At 37.9% G+C, this 18,433-nt stretch overlaps 1 protein-coding gene across 1 annotated transcript in view; it reads left to right on the plus strand.

The window, feature by feature from the left end:
- Nucleotides 1-15,043, plus strand: part of LOC122556419 (protein diaphanous homolog 1-like) — a 350,992-nt gene extending 335,949 nt beyond the window's left edge. The window contains 1 exon segment of the mRNA XM_043703032.1: nt 9,344-15,043. Coding sequence (XP_043558967.1) covers nt 9,344-9,516 — 173 coding nt within the window. The 3' untranslated portion in view covers nt 9,517-15,043.
- The last annotated feature ends 3,390 nt before the right edge of the window (nt 15,044-18,433 follow it).

Genomic DNA, 18,433 nt, shown 5'->3' on the forward strand with positions numbered 1-18,433 from the left:
GTTTGGTCTGGCGAGAAAGCAGCAGGTCGTAGCTCTTCTTGGGCACTTGGTTTATGCAAGGACAGTGACAGGAGGAGCATTGCTACTGAATGTTATTTATTCAAATATCCTTTTCATGACATAGATAATTTAGATTTCTATACATCCAATAGTAACTTTCCTACCCCTTGCCAGAAGCTTGTCTGTCTGAGTCCCATCGATTTCGGGACTCCTCGATAAAAGCGTCGATCTTCGTATCCAGCTTGGAGATCACTGTAGGTAAGTCCCCCGGGGCGGCTGTGGATGCCTCTGCTGCAGCTGGAGAGGGTGGGGGAGGGGTTCCTGCTTGCTGAGAGCTGCGGGGTCCCTTCCCTTTGGTCATTTTTACGAACTATTAGACTGTTTAAATGTAATACTAAGCAACTAATTAAATTAAACAGCTATTATGAATGATTTGGTGAGTGTGGTGAGGGTGGGTGACCCACTTTACCCAAGTCTTGGGAAGAGCACTGTAGACTCAGACTTGCTGGGTCGCCACCATCTTGGATCCCCCCACCCATCAACTTTAATATCAGAGAATAGGGGGAGAAAGCAGATGACTGGCACGCCTTTATGTCAGGTCATCAGAAACTCTTTCCAAGTTGGTTCCTTCTGGCCTGGAAATTCAATCAAGTCTGATTTGACATTTTAAGTTCCTGTGATTACATGTTAGCGCATGTATAATTTACATAATTTCTTGTCTCTCTCATATGGGATTCATCAGTTGAATAGTACAATATTTAATCTATGATAACATTCATCAAGAATATTGGAGACATACTGGAGGCTGAAATCCACTGAGACTCATTTTTTGTATATAAAGTAGTTTTATTCTCATAATCTAGTCATTATGTTGCTTTTTTTTAATGTTTGGATGTGGGCAAAGCTGACATTTGTTGCTGATGGTTAATTATTTTGATCAGGAAATAATGAATCATCATCTTACTAGAACTGTGTAGCTTACTAGACTACTTCAGAGGAACTGATGAGTCTGGAAGGAAGTGGTGGCATAATGATACTGTCACCAGACTAGTAATCCAGTAACCTAGGTTCTGGGGACAAAATCCACTGTAGCAGATGGTGACATTTTATTTTAATTAATGTAACATCTGTAATTAAAAGTTGTCCAACTGGTAGCAATAGAACCATTCCTGATTTTTATAAAAACTGATCTGATTCATTAATGTTCTTTAAGGAAATCCATATGTAGTTCACATGTGACTCCAAAACCCTAGGTATGTGGTTTAAATTCCTTCTGAAATGACCCAGTCATGCTTAGTCAATGAGCAACCGCAACAAGGTCTGACAAAAGGAATAACCGTCCACATCGACCAAGGCAACAGCAACGACAACCTCCAACCAGTAACATCTCTCTCGCTTGCATTCTACTGCTCCTGAGTGAATCTCTACAGTGTGGAAACAAGCTATTCTGCCTATTCAGTCCACACCGACCCTCCGAAGAGCATCCTAACCAGACCCACCCTGTTACCCTATCCCTATAACCTTGCATTAACCATGGCTAATCCACCTAACCAGCACATCCCTGGACATTATGGGCAACTTATCATGATCGATCCGCCAAACTTTAAATCTTTAAATTGGGGGAGGAAACCAGAGGACCTGGAACAAACCCATGCAAACACAGGGAAAATGTGCACACTCGACATAAACAATCGCCCTAGTATGGCATCAAACCTGGGTACTTGGCGCTGTGAGACAGCAATGCTTACCACTAAGCCACCCATGTCTGTGCCATGTTTGCAGCTTGCATGGTTCTCAGATATTCCCAAAGCTGATGAAGAAAAGAATTTGTTTAACAATTTGCCATGACACCTCCATGTCTCAGGTATCGCACAGCATGAATTGCTTAAGTCTAGGTAAACATGGTAGTTGTTCTACACCAGTAATGCTTCACAAGTCAACCCAGATCTGCTGTTTGTACATCTGGCTTTGATGTAATTGATTCAGGAATGAATATTGATTGGGACAGTGCAATATATCTTTGCTTCTCTTTGAATGTATGGCTTCTTAATGCTACCTTGCACAAGCAGACAATGATTTGACTTGATTTGTGTGCTGAAGCTCTATCTCTGAAAATGTAATGTTTCCTTTATACGTAAATTATAAGCACGCAAATTGATGTGACTTTGAAGCTTCAGTCCTTCTGACCAAAATGCAAGACCTGTAAACAGCTGAGTTAATTAACGAGATACAAAATAGCTAGAAAATACTCCAGGAGATGGCATTATTCTAGCAACAAGGTAAATGTAGAAGCTGAGTGCATATATTTGGAGGAGCTTTTCCTGATCCACTCGTGGAGCTAAAGCACACAACCCATGGATCCAGCAGGATTGCCAGAAACTGATCCACAACGATACCAGGTCCTTAGTAATCCTGTAATCTAAAATGTTATTTTGTCTAATGTTTAATAACAGATGAATTTGTTTAGCTATAATATCTATTGTTTAGAATTTGATATTGTTTTTCTTCCTCAGCAAGAAGGTTTGTACCACTTCAGAAGAAAACCAATAGATGGTGTACATACACACACACACCATTCTTTGCTGACTTGCCCCTCAGTGTCTACATAGCCTCATATTTAGTATAAAGATTAAATACACTCACCAGATGAGTATGTATTGGTCTCTATACATTTTAAAATTTACGTTCTTGGTCATTTGCATGCAATAATAATTTTAAGCAAATACAATATGTTCTTGGTTTGATCTCAAGCTGGGTGAAAGTAAGGGCACTACGTTAATCTCTGCTCGGGATGTAGTGTTTGACATTGCACACTACATTGGACAAACAGGCAGAAAACTAGCCACCAAGATACATGAACACCAACTAGTCACCAAAAGACATGACCCCTTCTCACTAGTATCCTTACATACGGATGAGGAAGGACACCACTTCGACTGGAACAGCACATCCATCCTAGGACAAGCCAAATAAAGAGAGATGTGCGAATTCCTAGAAGCATGGCATTCCAACCGGAACTCTCTCACCAAACACATAGAGTTAGACTCCATCTACCACCCCCTGAGAAAAAGAACAGGAAGTGACTTCACCACTGGAAATGACATCACCAACCCAAAGAAACCCAAACATATAAATAGAAAGCAGGACTTATCAACTGTGTTTCGCCTAAGGCCTACTGAAGATGTTACCTAGTCGAGTGAGAAACATCTGGAAATGAACCTTCCAGCTCAGTGAGCAAGCCTACATCCAGAACCTCAACCTGAGCTACAAATCTCAAAACTCATTAATCTTTGCAATTTAGGACCAATAGGAAGAAAAATTAGTCAGAGTTGTCAGGTGAAGATTGGATCAAACTCTGCTGTGATGCCTTTGCATGTCAGATAACCTGTTGATGCTTAGTCTGGCAAATGGTGATTAACTGAGATCCGGAGAGCTTTTTAAGCACTCGCTGAATTTGGCTTTCTCAAGCAGAGAAAAACCTCCTGTGTCGTATGCATCAACTTGATCATGTTAACAATTCTTAGTTGAAATGCAGTTAACATATATTAACTGTATTTAATATTACAATTCATTTACGAAGCAGGCACAATTCTTCTGCTCATCCCTCCATTCTCAGGATGCTGTTCATAGTTATCCCATATTTATGCAGACAAAAATAACATTTCTAATGTTAGTAATTTCCTTGTTAACTGACTTGATAGGGATGAAAAGCTTCTACTTTGTAATTAAACTAAATTTAAGTAGGAATAAAAGAAATTGTCTTGAAGCCTCAAACTTCTATATACTTTTCAATTTAAGATAAGAAAATTAGAGAAATGTCATTTCAGTTTTGATTCTAATATAGCTTAACCAGTAATTTACTCACTTGTGTTTTACTCAATTGAAGACAATAGTTTAGACATAAGGGCAAAAAAAAATTATCCCCATTTCTTTAATTGATCATAGACTGTGGAGAATAATGCTTCTTTTATTATCTCCAACAATGCCCCATAATACCACTTCAATTAGCTCATCTGAAGGCAGTAATGAAACAAGTGCCCGTTTCTGGCATAATTGCACGCTTTAACACATTTGGTTGCAATGGACAATGGATTGCCAGCATTTATGTGCTGTGTGTTTATTTGTTCTTTCATTCCCATTAGGATTGAGTTTAAGGCTTCTTGAACTTTAGACCCTCAACCATTTAAAGAAAGCTTCAATTCTACAATTCTGGGATTTTTTCAAACTCTTGTTCCCACGTACCAATGGCACAATTCACTTGCATGCTTGTCGAGCAGTATATCATGAATATTTATCAGAAATGACTTTACTTATTTCCTGTTCTACATAGTTTAGATATTTGTACAGTGCAGTGCAGTCATGACAAACAAAGTTGCCATTTGATTTCCTCGTTTAGATTTATTTTGAGTTATTACAGTAAAATATTTAAACTTATTTAGCCACTGAACAAATGTTGTTAACATATGTCCAGCTTCTGGGGTCCAAATGGAAACAGACTCATAATTTGATCTTTGGCAATAACCTCCAAGGACAGAACATAGCCATACTCATAAGTGATTCAGAATTTAGGTATAGGTTAGAAAGTTGACAGATTTTGTCATGTTGCACACCATGTTATTTTATCTTTGTCATTTGTAACTCTGTTGTTGGGTGAGTAAAAACAAAGTAAGGGCAATGTTTCCACTAACCTTTTTTCTACTGAATGCTGTTATGTTGTGAGAATGCAGGCATTCCTTGTCTAGGCTGCTGGATGAATATTTTGGAGCATATGGAAGACTAGCTGGCACTTCCCAACAATTTGGCATGCTAGGAGAAAGTTAGGTGGGACAGGATGGGAGTTCCAAGACACTAAAACAGAAATTGCTGGAAAATCTCCATTCTGGAACTTGAGTTCTGATGAAAGATCTCCAGATCTGAAATGTAAACTATGCTTTCTCTCCACAGACGCTGTCAGACCTATTGAGTTTTATTAGCAATTTCTGTTTTTGTTTCCAATTTTGAGCATCTGCAGTTCTTTTGTAGTTTTCTTTGGGAGCTCCAAGAGTTGTACTCCGTAAACAGTATTCAAAATACATCTCAAATGTTTTTTTATTTTTGATGAATCTGATGAAATGTGAATTTTACCTTGGCAAAGTGGTCAGTATTTGAATAAAGTTAAGTTATTTGATTTGTTGGAAACATGTACACTGTGTTTGTGTTTATCTTGCTTCATGTAACACAAATGGTATTATTAGCTTCAAGCCTCCATATTCATTTAAATGATTTTTGATATGATTTGCCAGTGCAGTTATTATGGTCTACTTTGAATTAATTGAGATTAATCAGTTTTTGGTTGATACGTTTTCCTCTCCTCTCATCCTTCGGACAAATCAGGAATATTCTGGGAGCTCATCTATTTCAGTGCCGATTAAAATTGCCTCCAATTAACATTTTCTCTTTATTTCCTTTAGACTCAATGTTATCTCTCTCTGATATCAGTGACGACAGTGATCTGGTAAAAAGAAAAAAAAAGACTGTTTTCCTGCTTGTTCCAGATTCCTATCCCACGATCTTAACCCTTTCAGTAATGCTGGGAAATCCCTTTTATATGGCTAACAACATTGGTGCAGAAAATGAATGGATTGACATTCTCCAGGCATAACCTGTCATTCTGATCATTGTTTTTGCTAAGTGAAAATAATTGTAAACAACAAGTATAAAGCACAGCCAGCACATTTTCTACTTCTGGATAATTTCCCAGCCAGCAAAGATACAGTATGCCAAATGGCCTTCTCCCCTCAGCTGTATCATTTTACAGTTAACTTCAACTTGTAAATGTTCTGACCTAAAATTTACACAAGTTTGTTCATGTCCTACTTTCGCAATTCCGACCCACAGTGCTCTGACAATCTAACTCTGATCTGATCTTCCATACCTCATATTTTCTATAAGGGTATCAGTTCGTGAGATGCCAAACCATAGCAATCATTTACTCCACTCTTAGTTGGTGCTTATACTTGATGCCAGATGGATATTTCAGCAAATAAATAAGGAATGCAAGATGGATATGTAGTTTTTAATATATTATAATGGGAAAAATACTTGACAAAGTATTCTGTAAAATTCAGGTAATATATAGAAATGTTAACATGGTTTCATCAGTTTTTGAATTGGGGAAGGATTGCGAAAGACGACTGTTTTAGAAGCTTTGAAAATAACTGACAGAACACTAGATATATTTTGGGTGTTCAAGTTTGTATGTTTAATTCTAAACATTAACGCACACAGGACCAAGATGGCATCATCTGTGCAGATATAGGTGGATTTGAATATTGGATCATCCAAGATCCTATTGAATGGAGGAGCAGGCTTGAATGGCCAAATGTCCAAATCCTGCTCCGAATTTGTATGTTTCTGTGAGATGCATGTTCAGACTCTTCTTCGACCAGACATTGCTCAATCAGTGAAAATTCTGTCATTTTTTTTGTCATCTTCCTGTCCAAAGTTGAACTTTGCTGCTAAATGCAATCTAATTTCCAATTATTGCATGTATGTGCGAAGGAAGGTATAATTTGCTAAGAACCCTTATAATTGTATTCTTAAAAATCTTAACTGTAATTTTAAGCAGTTTCTTGCTGCTACTAACTTAACTCCCTCCCTAATGGTATTCTGGGTACACCAGTTCACCAGATGGACTGCAGCAGTTCAGGAAGGCAATTCAGCGCCCCTTTCTCGAGGAATGGTCAATAAAACTGGCCAGCCTGTGACACCCACATCCTGTTAGTGAATAAATGAAATAAAACATACTACCATTGCCTGCCTTAACTATCAGTGATATTGTTCTTGAGTGGCTCTTTAATCCAAGACCAGGTTCCACCCACTTCTATAAGCTTATTCAAGAATGGCAGGTTTAATGTTTGGTTATTCTGGCATTGTGACTTTCAGCAAATTCTTCCCAGCTTTACTGTAGTTTGGTTTATTCCTCCTCCTTGCACTGATCCTAATTCCCTGCTCAATCCTTTGAGTGCTAACAGTGAATCCATACAACAAAGCCTTGGGTTGAAGAATAAAGTTTACCTTTTGTTATATTAGGATAAACTGTGCATCTTTGGAAAATATCAAAGGAATAAGTTTGAAACACGTATTTTTAACTTTTACTCCTGTGCAGCACTTTGATCAGTTGAAGAATTCTGAAGGTGACGTGAAAAAAATCGCTCTAGGAATTAGAAGTGCATTAAATGAACCATATATTAAAAAAATGTTCAAACAATCTAACTATATTGAAAGTTTCTTTTTTGTAACTGCCAAATGATTCCTATTCCCAATGTCAGACCTATAACCTTTATTGGTTTAACCCACATCATCAGAGGTTTAAAAATTGGTACTGAACAAACATGGCCCAAATTAATCAGGCCTGGGTCTACTCTGGTATGGCTACATGCATTTCACATGAATATTAAAAAAGTTTTCCAAAGCTACCTGACACTTCATTATAAAATGCCATTGCGAGCTCTCCCTCTACAGTATTTGGAAGTCTGTTGTCCCATGTGAGGAGTCTGTCTTTGCAGTAGGACAAGCTCCTGCTGAGAATTGTACTGTTGTAATGCTGACTTCGATAGATTTGAATGTTATTGTCAGATGCTATGTCATCAGCTTTCTCATTCCTCGTTCTGTGTTGCCACCTTCATTGGTGTTCATGCAGGAACCTTCCTGATTTTATTGGCCTTCTTTAAAATAATTATGTATTATTTTCTACTTTAAGTAACAAGGTAAGGTGAGGATCATTCATCTTGGTTTCCATTCTTTTAAACTTCTCACTGAGGGAAAATTCCAAATGGGGAGTGGAAAGTAAGAAATGATTGGTTGCACTCCTTAACAAAGTAACTGATATCCATGTATGGCCCAAAGCATTAACTGTGGTCAGAAACTTTAACCTGCAGGAGCACCAAAGCTGAGCCTGAATTTGTTCTGGTCTGTAGTCACAGCCACTCTACAATAAAAATTACTAGATGGCAGTCAACTACAAAAAATGTGACTATTTCCTTCGATCCTCTTGCACATTTTATTTCATGTAGGGTAGCAGAACAGTCATAGACCACTTAGTGACACTGAATGAAGTAAAGCTTCAACCGAAATACAGCTTCAAGAAATCCCTTGTTAAAAATTGGAATCCTGCTCTTGATAAATGTCTCCTGTGTTTAGACAATGGCCTCTGTAACTTCTATAAGAAAAGGTAGTGCCCACTTGTCTGTTCCAAAGTATAACGTTCTGTCACCATGGACTAGTCTGAAGAAGGGCTTATGCCCGAAACGTCGATTCTCCTGTTCCCTGGATGCTGCCTGACCTGCGCTTTTCCAGCAACACATTTCTAGTCTGTGTTGTCACAAACTTACCACATTTGCCTGCATGAACTCAGGCATTTGTTTCTCTATAATCCAGCATTATCCACTAGGGTTTGTGTCTGTTAACGTGAAGGTGCCTCTGTGATGATTAATTTTGCAGATTGGGATTATGAAAATAGATAGAACCTTTGAATGGAATGCATATGATTTCATTTAGCCATTGTTTTAGGCTTTACATGGCATTGATTTCATCAGTTTTGTTCTTCATATTGAAGCAGGTGAGGGGTTTACCCAAAATGATGTGTTGTGCATTTGTGTGGTTTCACTAATCTTTTTACATTTAAGTTGTTTTATCTCCCCCTCGTCTCCGCTCCCTCCCAACCCTGTCTACTCCTTTTCCAGCATGCATTACTGACAGTGACTGTTAACTTTAACAATGTCAGCATGTTATTTCAATGCCATTAAGCATAGAGATTATCAGAAACCTCCATTTAGTTTGGCAGAAGATAACTGTTAACCTGACCGGCCTAGTCAACAAAATAATTTCATCTCGAGCCTATTTCCCGATGTAAACCAAGCTTTGACAGCAGGTTCTGACAAAAACATGCATACCCACGCAAGATATCCTAAACCATCAGTACCAGTTGAATTTCAGCCTTTCCAAACCTAACTGAGTATTAAGAAAACTCGATGCTTAGCTGACCTGACTCCCAAAGTGTTTAAATGTACTACGTGCTATTAAAGCATTAGTGATATCTTCGTTATCGCTCATTTAACTTAAAGTATGACAACAATAAATTCTCATTGTGGCCAAACCTAGCTGGAGTCTTTTGCTGGCCAGCTGTCATTCCAGAGTTGTCGGTACTGTCACTCAGTTGTAATGTTTTCTGTCCTGGAATCATGCCTGAAATATTGGAAACTTCATAGCTTCAGGAGTCTGATCTCCAATTGCTAAAGCTAATGAGTATATTGTTGCAACATAACAGGAAGGCTAATGCCCTGTGTCTTCTATCTTTACCCAGCTAATCGAAGAGGCAATGCTATGACTTCTATTCTTGCCAAAGAACTTACCAAGGACGATGCCATCGGTCAGACTGCAAGAAAGAAGCAGAAAGTAAATAATGAAGCGAAGGAAGTCACGACACCAATGGAACAAGATGAGATGTTGGAGAGCATTCTTACACGTTCCAATTAAACCCATACAAAAATGTCTGGAATTTAACATCATGTGCCATAAATCCATCTATTTTGGTATGGTGTTTTTTTTTAAGTAATCTGAAGGTGTGACAGTTGGATTTTTTGGGACTAATTTTATCTCACTTGAAAATGATGGCACTAGCCAGACTGGCTTCTTGTACATTTAAAATGGGGCAGTGTGGCTGATATTTCAATGCATAATATTGTTCTCTGATATAAGTTTTTGGCAATGCTGCAGTGCAGACTTTGTCTGTCATAGGTGGCCCTCTCATATTTTGGGTGCCTTTGCTTATCTTCCTCAAGTTTTAAGCATATCTGTTGATTCCCATCTTTGATGGGTTTTATGTCAAACTCTCAAGTTAGTGAGATGAAAATAAATTTGTTTGCACATCAGCCTCATAGGCCACTTAAAATAACTCAGTAGGTGTTTCAAATCACATTCATTCCTAATAGTGTTGTAAAATATTTTATTGGAGATGGAGGGGAGACATTCTTATTGTATCACAGATCACACTTATGGCTATTAATAGACAGATGTCGCATAAGAGCTGTCAAGTAGCAAGTTATTATCGAACTGGAAAAAGCACTTGGCCCACCCGTGTTAAACATCTATACACAGCATTGAAACACATATAAGAACAAAGTGTTAATTATTTTATGAACTATAAAGCCAAAAGTTAAAAATAAATATAAATGATGATCAATATGTTGTAAAGTTGGAGATACAGAAATGCAGCTGTGCTTATTCCCTTTTTAATAGCATTGCCTCTTTGCTACTCAGCTGATTTTTATATTCTCTCTCCTGCACTGTCCACTGAAATATTGGTGCAGTGACTCTAGACGTTCACAAAATAGAAAGACTTCTAGATTTGCTTTGAGCTCCACAGAACTGCTGACCTTGTACTTTACAGAGGTAGTTTCCACTCTGGTAAGGATCACATTTTGGAATTTTCTCTGTTGAATCAGGAAAATATGACAAATTAGTCATTGCCAAATGCCATATATTAGTTTGAAAGCTGTGGTTCAATCATTTTTACTTATATTGAACCCATTCATGGATTAGTATGGCAAACCATGAAATGTATTCTTGTCACCCTGTTCACATGAAGCTTCCTGAGCTTTGCTGGATCATTCCTCTATGTTTTTTTTTCCCAATTCTGTTTCTAAGTCACATTTTATGCCTTTGACAAAATCCCAAAAAAGTAATATTCCAATGCAGCAGTTGGGATGGTCTTACACACATGATCATAGTTTATCAATCCCACTGGGAGTGAAAACTACACCAACAAACAAAACTTTTGCCAAATTACATGATTTATTATGTTGCCTATGGAAAATATTTCCCCATTATTTCTATTCTGTCCTAGTCCCCCTTGTTTCTATCTAAACAGTGTTATGTATGGTAGAATATAGTCTGTATATGTTGGTAACTAACTTTTAATATAGCGTTTGTTGTAAGTCATAACCACAACAATTCATCTGGTCTACTTGAGAAAGCTATCATTCATGCCTTCAAGATTCTTTCAATTCAATTTCCTTCCACTAACAACATGTTTTACCCACACTGGAGGATAAGCAGTGAAGAAAACTCTGTCACTTTCTTCTCATTTGAAATTGGAGAGAAAATGAGAACCAGAGGAAAATGCCCCGAAAGGTGCCTTCCATTGATCGACTAAAATAATACCATTGCTCATTTTAAATTTAGGTTGAGAAGTTTTAAATCCTGGCAAAGTAAATATTTGATCATAATGAGCTCAACTACTAATTTATTTTAGGTGGCTGTGACTTAGCAATTCGGGTGATACACTGTTGTATTCTTCCTGATTGATCCCTGCTGAGGCCCATCATCTCAACTAAGTGATGGGAATTGCCTTGGGGCTCATAGGATTTTGCTGCTGTATGTAGACATGTTCCAGAGGATGTATGAACCTTTTAACACCACCTTCAATAGCTATAACTTCTCTCCTAGCCTATTTTTTTGGAGGAGGGAGGGGTTATTTGGGGATATTTTTCCACTAAATGGCTTTCCCTAAATTTTGAAAATATCAAGTGACTGGGGTGCAATTTGAACTTTTTCAGGCAAATTTTTTACTACCTACAAACAAAGCCGCACTTTACAAGTGAATTTTCTATAGAATTTATATTTGAAAATTAAAATTATTGTTGACCAGTGGAATCTTCCCGCAGTTCAAAGCATTGTGCACACTTGAGGTGTTCTGGTGAAGTAGAAATGGTTACATAGCTGAAGACTTATGTTGCAAAAAGCATCCACCAGTCCTTGACTTTCAGTGGTGTCTTATTAATTCCCCCTTTTCAATTATTTACTGCCTTCCGGATTTGAGCTGGACCAAGCAACTGGAGTTCTTTCAGTAGTGTAAACCTGTCTATTTATTTGAACAAAATCCATTCAGCTATCAGAAAACTGCAATTGCACTAATTCATGGCAGTTGATAAAGTTGAAACATTATTTGAGCGATTTTTAAGAGATTTGTCAAGTGTGTTTGAAAAACCTAGTTTCACATTGTCAAAATTTAAATATAGATCAATCCTGACCAGGGCTATTCATGAAACCCAACAGATTTCTCTATTTGTCCCGAGTGACTTGATTTGCTGTCCCAGGTAAATCTTAACTTTCCATTAAAAGCCAGTTTCTGAGCAGTAACGAATCGCTTGCTCCAACATGAAAGTACAGTTAGGTTCTGATACTGAGAGTCAACTCTGACTTGAGCAATTTGAATTGTCTACCAAGTAAAATCCACAATAGAGGATTAAATCCTGACTAAAAAACAATGTGAAACATCAGTCAAATGCACCACTTGGGGCCAGGTGCAACTGGAGTTTAGCCTTTTTTCTCTTAGATCAGCTCTGTATGCCAAGTGATTTTGTTCAACCAAACAATATTCACTGACCAGCATTGTAATACATGTGCAATACCACCAACATTGTCCCAGAACACTAGTTGTTCTACTAGTCCATGTGAAAATATTCTTAATCTTTAATGTGTGACTGCTCCTTGGCATAAGCATTTACTAAACATTATGTAATGTCATGATTATGGGTTAGCCAAGTATACTGAACTAGAGGCATTGTGTTAGTATTTTGCCTTTCTTTTAACCAGCATTTCCCTGTCATTTCCCTTTGCCATTCCCTCTTTGCTGGAAGTGGGCTTTTGATCAGTAATACTGTAATGTGGATTCCTTGTGCTTTAACTTTCAGTGCATGTACTGGAACTTGGATGTATTTGGATCCAAGAGAAGTGTTTTTCCAACCAACATAATTGTTAGATGTAAGCAATACACAGGTTTTTTTGGTAATTAGATTGATAGAGCTTAGACGACTTTAATGTGCAAATAGTAGTACACTGACCTCTATGACTTCAAAAAGAATGTGAGTCATTAAGAACTGGACAACTTTGGATTACGTCACAGGTGAATTATTTAGACATGTGAGCAACATAAGAGAGCAATTTGTTTGAATTGTTTCAACTTCACCCTGAAGGGCACTGCCCTTGCTGGGAAACTATTCTCTCAAAGACATTCCACCATTTTCTAAGTGATCATTCTTTCATACATATGACTGCCAATTAATCACCCCTGGACAGCATCCCACTGAGCCAATTCTTAAAGCCTGTACGTACTGAACACTGGATATGCCAGAGTTACATTAAAAAGCTGCACTGAGTGAAAGCAAAGTCCTGCTGGAACAATTCATGAATTTGTACTGTAAATATGGCTCTTGTTGACTTAAGATATTGAAGATGCCAGAATATCCCTGACAAATGATATGTTAAGCACTTTGAGGACGATGATGAGGTAATCATAAGAAAAAGTGGTATCAAAATAAGGATTCATCCAAATTAAGTTACTGAGCTATCGAAAGCATGGATTTTGAGAAAGTGATCAGAAATCTTTTTATTCTACTGACTGCTTTATAAAAGATCTGAGAAATATGTGTTCCATTTATATCTGAATCCTGTAGGTTTACACAATTACTGTAGCCCATTGATTTAGATTGTCAGTCATTTCAAATCATGGTTAGGGTACCATGGAAAGAGTGGGACCAATGCTATAATTATTTCCTTTCGTTTTTGAATATGTAAAGGCTGCATTAGAAAATATTAGAGAGTTGTAATTTGATTTATTTTCTGCATTTATTTCATATATGTATATTATTTTGATTTACATGTTGACAGTTTTGTTTGAGAATATGTCTATGTTAGTAAAAGTTGCTGGTCAGCTGGTTTTCAATTTCTGTTGCCCATCATATCTTGTGTATTGCAATATTTTAAACATAGGATACCCACAATAACATCTGTTATTTTCCTGGTCTCTACATTTTCTTCAGTGCTGGAATTCACTCAGGAAAGGGTGCCCCTAAGATGGTTGGCAGCAAAATCATACAATACTTCAGATTATAAATTTAGGAACAAATGTACCAAGTGACCTTGACTGTCATAACTCACCAATCCTGAGAGGAGCTGAGCTCCTGAGTTATACTCCTCCATACTAGAATGCTTAATTTCTTTCCCCCACTCTGATCATTTTCCCTACTGCTTTGTGCATATTTTAATAAATAAAGAAATAGGTAATAAATAATTGTTAGATTTTTTAGAATTTTGGGTGACACTGTCTAAGAGTCACATTTGTTATAGTTGGATGGTGTAGTGACATTTGCTGCTTCAGAAGGATTTTCTGGAAGTCACGGCTGGAATAAAACAATACCAGAGAATGTATCTTTTACAATAGTTCTACTGTAGAGTGCCTGTTTATATCCATAATTTGCAGCTAGGTCCAATTGAAAAGCAAATCCATCTGTTTTACCAGGAGTCATGTAACATGAGTGTAAGTAAGGAATGTCCTGTATACTAATACCTGCCCAGGGATAACATGTCAAGATTGATATTCATTCAGTGTTGTGTTATTGCGAATTGTGTTTTAAAACTCTGTCAAACCACTGTTCATTTTTATTAGATAAAGGAATGCATCCACTTTATTTACCGGTTGTAATCAGAAGGTTGCCTTCAGATTGAATTATCCACATTAGAGGATAGGATGCAAGAAAATTCCAGAATATTATGCTGTTTTCCTCAGTAATAGAGTGTTTTATTTTATTGTAACAATGTCACTGGAGCTGTCAGGGCGAAATGAGTATTATTTATCCTTCACAAAGTCAATGAATTGTAAAATACATGAAAATCCGCATCACTTTCATATGTTCTTTTTCTTAAAACCACTTGAATGTGATGGAAATATGTATTCTAATTGCTTAGAGTTTTTTTAAAAAAAGCTATGGCCTGAGGTATTTAAAACTTGCGACTATTAAGCCATTTCATCTCATTTCATAGTGCAGGCACCGAGAATCTAAATTGGCCAAAGCTGAGACTTTGGTTGCTAGGAATATTGTAAGAATAATGAAATATGCTTTTTCAAAGAATTTTCTTTTTTTCATAGAAATTGTTTCTTGCTTTGAAATCTAATTGTATCAGATTTCTGATTTGAATTGTAAATAAAAAGTATTTTATCAAGCTACCTTGCTTTGTGAGATTTTTTGAATTGCTGCTATCATGCTGCCACTAAGATCAGATTTTTATTAACTTTCGCATTGTTTTCCAACGTGGCTAACTTTAAGGTACCTAAGACAATATTACCTCTTTCTCCAGTCCTGCAAGGCTTCAACATCGCCACACAAAATCTTCTATCCTTTTAGTTTTCTTATGATATTGATAAAGTTCATTCTCAATACTGCATGTTAAAAGTAGCCTCGCAATTACAAAGTATTTTTAGATATCCGAAGGATATTAATTATGCTGTTTATATTGCAAATTAACTTCTTTAAAAAAAGCACTAGGTTTTCAAAGCAGTCTTGACTTCAAGATAATAAAATCCACCTTAAAAATAGTTTCAAGGTGGCCACTTCTGTAAAGGTTGAATGAGCAGTTCAGTCCAAATTGATTTGCAACCGTATACTGTACTAATATATTGCGAATAGCAAAACCTTCTGAAAACACTTCAGTGCTGCAGGAGTTGCAGTTAACTGCTTCAATAACACTTGCCCTATGATCACCTCCGGTTTTCTAACCTTAAGCCTTGCTTGTGGGTTGGTAATGAGACCAATAGAAATAGGAACAGAAGTAGTAGGCTGTTTGGCTCCTCAAATTCCTGATAAGGGCTTATATTTGTTGATTCTCCTGCTCCTCGGATGCTGCCTGACTGACTGTGTTTTTCCAGTGCTACACACTTTGACTCCTCAAACCTGCTCTACTATTCGATAAGGTGATGGCTGATCTGTTATTCCTGCCCTTTTTCTGCAATTATTGATTCCTCTACTAATAAAGAATCTATCTATCTCAGCCTCAAATATAACCAAGGACTCTGCCCCCACAGCTGTCTGCAGCAAGGAGTTCCAAAGACTGTCAAACCTCTGAGAAGAAATTCTCATCTAAGTTTTAAGTTGGCACCCCTTTATTTTGTGACAATGCCCTCTGTTCATATACTTTCCCATGAGGGTAAACATCCTCTCAGCATTTAACCTGTCTAGCCTTTAAGAATCTTAAATGTTTCAATGATATCATCTCTCATTCTTCTAAACTGTGTTGAAAGAGCTCTAAACTGTTCAACATTTGCTCATAAGACTGACCCTCCCTGTTGTCATGATGTGGGGGAGATGGTGTTGGACTGGGGTAGACAAAGTTAAAAATCACACAACACCAGGTTATAGTCCAACAGGTTTATTGGATTTATCGTCACGTGTACCAAGGGACAGTGAAAAGTTTTGTCTTGCGAGCAATACAGGCAGATCACAGAGTTAAGTAGTATAGATCAGTCAATAATTGATAAATAGCAAAACAAAACCACAGGTACAGGTGAATGCTAAGGGTTTGAGAGTCCATTCAGTATTCTAACAACAGTAGGGTAGGAACTGTTTTGAAATGGGCTAGTACATGTGTTCAGGCTTCTGTACCTTCTCCCTGATGGTAGAGCTTGTAGAAAAGCATTGCTAGAGTGGGATGGATCTTTGAGAATGCTGACTGCCTTTCCTTGACAGCAGGCCAGGTAGATGGAGTCTATAGATGGGAGGTTGGACTTTGTGATTGTCTGGGCAGAGTTCCCCACTGTCTGTAACCGTCTCCGATCTTGAATGGTACAGTTGCCATACCAGGTAGTGATACATCCAGACAGAATGCTCTCTGGCGCACCTATAAAAGTTGGCAAGGGTATTCACCGTCATGCCAAATTTTCTCAGCTGCCTGAGGAGGAAGAGACATTGTTGGGCCTTTGTAACCAGTGCATCCACATGAAGAGTCCAAGAAAGCTTGTTGTTGATGACCACTCCCGGGAGCTTGTCACTCTCCACTTGGTCCATCTCTGTTTATTTGGAAACACCAGTTTTCGGAGTGCTGCTACTTCATCAGGTAGCAATGGAATGGGATCATAAGACACAATTCATAGCAAAAGATTACAGTGTCATACAACTGAAATGATATATTCAACAAACCTAGATTGCTGTTGTGGCCACTCTGCAATTTCCTTCCTGAATCCTTGTAAACTACTGCATCCATTCACACTGTGGGTTCCAGATCCACCACTGCTGTAACTTATCTCCAAGTGTTACCTTCCTATATTGTTCAGTCTTTTAAATGTTAAACTCAATGTTATTTTGTCATTATTTGTTCATAGAATGTGGGTGTCACTGGCTACCATGTCATTTATTGCCCAACCCTAATTCCAGAGAGTGGAATCATGTACATTATTGTGGGTCTAGAGACACACATACACCAGACTAGTTGAGGATGGCTGATTTCCTTCCCTAAAGAGTATCAGTGAACCAGTTGGGGTTTCTTTCGTGACAATTGATAGTGTTCACATGGTTGTCATTAGGTCAGATTTTTATTGAATTCAAATTTCGCCATCTAATATGGTGAGATTTAAAACCATGTTCCCAGAACATTAACGTGGGGCTGTGGATTACTAGTCCAGTGACACTGTCACTATTTCCTGCAAGACAAGTACAGATGAGACCATTCGGTTATTTGTATCTTAACTTCGTCAATCTGCCTTCACTTTGTTAGCCTCAAAACTGTTGCATAACAAACAAAATATTTAATTGAATCCGGGGTTGTACCATTTAAAAGTTCCGGACATACCACTCCTACTTTTATTAGTTAGTCAATGCCCTATCATGTCACATTAATCATATTGACACAGCAGCTGTTCAAATAATGTTTGGAGACAAAAAAAGTTGAGTGCATTTCTTGCTTTGTCATTGTTAAAGTCTTTACTCTGATCTCTTTCTCCATTTATCAATGTGATGGCAAGCAAGAGCAAATGTTCTTTGCTTCAGATGATCAGATCTGAATTATTTAAATGTTTGGAACAGCTTTTAAGGCTTTTCCGCCAAACCGTGTGTCTGATTAGATTTAACCCAGTTGCTTTTCTCCTCTGTGACATTCACTCAGAATTGTTTCATATTGTAACCTGTAACTCAAGAATGCCCAAGTGACCAGCCTGCAGCCAACGTGTGGACTGATCTCAATCAGTTGAGTTTCTGAAGGTCAGACAGCTCAGTCTAGTTAATATTTATCTAATACTGCAGTGAGAAAGCCGTTGCATTTGAGTCAAAAGATTGTGGGTCCACTGCTCCCCACCCCTGTTCCCCAAATCCCGACCCTCACTCCCATCCTGGACACCCCATCCCCCTCCCAGATTGAAGTGGTTAATATGTTTAAGGTTAAGCAGAGCACATCTCCTAAAGTCCTTGTCAAGACCTGCCTGAACCAACACCAGTAAGAACAGACTGACCCCACTACTATTGGGTGGCATGATAGCACAGTGGTTAGCAGTGCTGCCTCTCATCATGAGTGACCCAGGTTCGATTCCAGCCTTGGGCAACTGTGTGGAGTTTGTGCAATCTGTCCG

Source organism: Chiloscyllium plagiosum, chromosome 14, assembly GCF_004010195.1.
Source record: "Chiloscyllium plagiosum isolate BGI_BamShark_2017 chromosome 14, ASM401019v2, whole genome shotgun sequence".
Classification (NCBI taxonomy): Eukaryota; Metazoa; Chordata; class Chondrichthyes; order Orectolobiformes; family Hemiscylliidae; genus Chiloscyllium; species Chiloscyllium plagiosum.